Source organism: Punctularia strigosozonata, assembly GCF_000264995.1.
Source record: "Punctularia strigosozonata HHB-11173 SS5 unplaced genomic scaffold PUNSTscaffold_4, whole genome shotgun sequence".
In the NCBI taxonomy this organism is placed as follows: Eukaryota; Fungi; Basidiomycota; class Agaricomycetes; order Corticiales; family Punctulariaceae; genus Punctularia; species Punctularia strigosozonata.
The window spans coordinates 2,477,639-2,479,498 of NW_006767436.1; the positions used below are offsets into that span (position 1 = coordinate 2,477,639).

The 1,860-nt window shown below is 58.8% G+C and overlaps 1 protein-coding gene across 1 annotated transcript; it reads left to right on the forward strand.

The window, feature by feature from the left end:
• Position 1: 1 nt before the first annotated feature.
• PUNSTDRAFT_19221 (P-loop containing nucleoside triphosphate hydrolase protein) lies at positions 2-310 on the forward strand (the record flags this gene model as incomplete). The annotated part of the gene is made up of 1 exon (XM_007382531.1): positions 2-310. A coding segment is annotated over one exon (309 nt), but the record flags the coding sequence as incomplete, so codon positions are not given.
• Positions 311-1,860: the final 1,550 nt, after the last annotated feature.

The window sequence follows — 1,860 nt, forward strand, 5'->3', positions numbered from 1 at the left end:
CATGTGCTTGAACTTGGAAGCCGACAACGTCGGTGTCTCCATCTTCGGTAACGATCGTCTCATCCAGGAGGGTGACACCGTCAAGCGTACCGGCCAGATCGCCGACGTCCCCGTCGGCCCTGCTCTCCTCGGTCGTGTTGTTGACGCCCTCGGCAACCCCATCGACGGTAAGGGCCCCATTGAGGCCACCCAGCGTAGCCGTGTCTCGCTCAAGGCGCCCGGCATTCTCCCTCGTCGCTCGGTGAACCAGCCCATGATGACTGGTATCAAGCCCATCGACGCCATGGTGCCCATTGGTCGTGGTCAGCGTCGCGCTCGCGCTGCTTCCACCCCCCGTCTGCCGTTTGCCCATTGCCGAGCGGTTGCCGCCGACGCGGTTTCGCTCGGCGCAGCTTCCACCACCGCCACTGCCGTCTGCCCCTCCCCGCGTGCGAGCAGCCCACGCGGTTTCGCTCAGCGCCGCTTCTACCCCCGCACCCGCCATTCGCCCAGTACCGAACGCGAGTCGCCAACGCGATCGCGCTCGGTGTCGTCTCCTCCTCCCGCCCTCTTTCACTCAATGCCGAGTGCAAACCGCCAACGCGGTCGCGCTCGGCCTTGTCTCTCTCCATGGCGCCTACCTTCGTCCAGCGCCAATCGTGAGCCGCCAACGCGGTCGCGCTTGGCGCAGCTTCCCTCCCCTCCCGTTCGCCCAGCCCGGAGCGCGAACTGCGTACGTCTTCCGCTCAGTGTCCCCGCTGCGCCAAAGCACCCACCTCCATGGTGCCAGTGCGCTCGACATCTGCTGCGCCAACGCGCTTGCCCCTGCCCGAGCCCGCGCGTTTGTCCCGGACTGCGCCAATGCGCTCAACGTGTCCGCCTTCACCTGCGTCAACGCGGCCAGCTCCGCTGCGCCAATGCGCCCGATGTTCGCTGCGCCAACGCGCTTGCTCCGGACTGCGCCAAGCCCGCTGCCTTGCCATCCCCCACCCGGCGCACCCGTGCTCGACCCCACCTTGCCTTCAGTGCTGGACTCTGCAGCAGCGCCATGCTCCATCCCGCCTCGCCGCTGTGCTCCATCCCGCCTCGCCGCTGTGCTCCATCCCGCCTCGCCGCTGTGCTCCATCCCGCCTCGCCGCCGTGCTCGATCTACCCAGCTGCCGTGCTTGACCCTGCCTCGCCTCCCGTGCTTGAAGCTGCACATCTCCCATGGTCGAAGGCACGTGTTTCCAGTGCTCGAAGCTCCCGGCAATGGGTTACGCTTGGTCTCTCGCCCGCTGCTCCCGACCTGCTTTACTCATGCCCCACTCGATGCCACTCCGGCACCCCACGCTTGGGGTGTGCCGCAGTTGATTTGACATGCTCATTGCAGCAGGCTCGACGCACACGCCATGGCCGGCTGAACTCTAACCATAGAGCTTATTGTAATGTAATACATCAATGCCATCTGTTTTGGCTCCCCATGTGATATGACACAATTAGAAGAAGATGGAATCATACATATGTATACAGATTCCTGCATAATGTAATTATAATACCTGATGAATGGATAGTACACATGACCAAATTCTGAAGACATCTAACAAGATGTGACATGAAGTCTGGAGGTTTCTGGTGTTATTTGAACCAAAATATATCATATTGAAGAGATGATTGATGTTACAAATCACCAAAATATGCCCAAAAAGTTCATAAATTTCCACATATTTGTGAACATTTTGTGACAAATGCTCAGGGGGACCTTCCAGATATCCTCATTTTTGTACTTATGTGCTCCTATTAGCTCCTATATGTTCCTATATACTGTAAAAGGCCCCAAAATGGCTTTATCTGCATGGATAGTCCAGTAATTACTTGACATCCCCCCCCCTTTATGATACT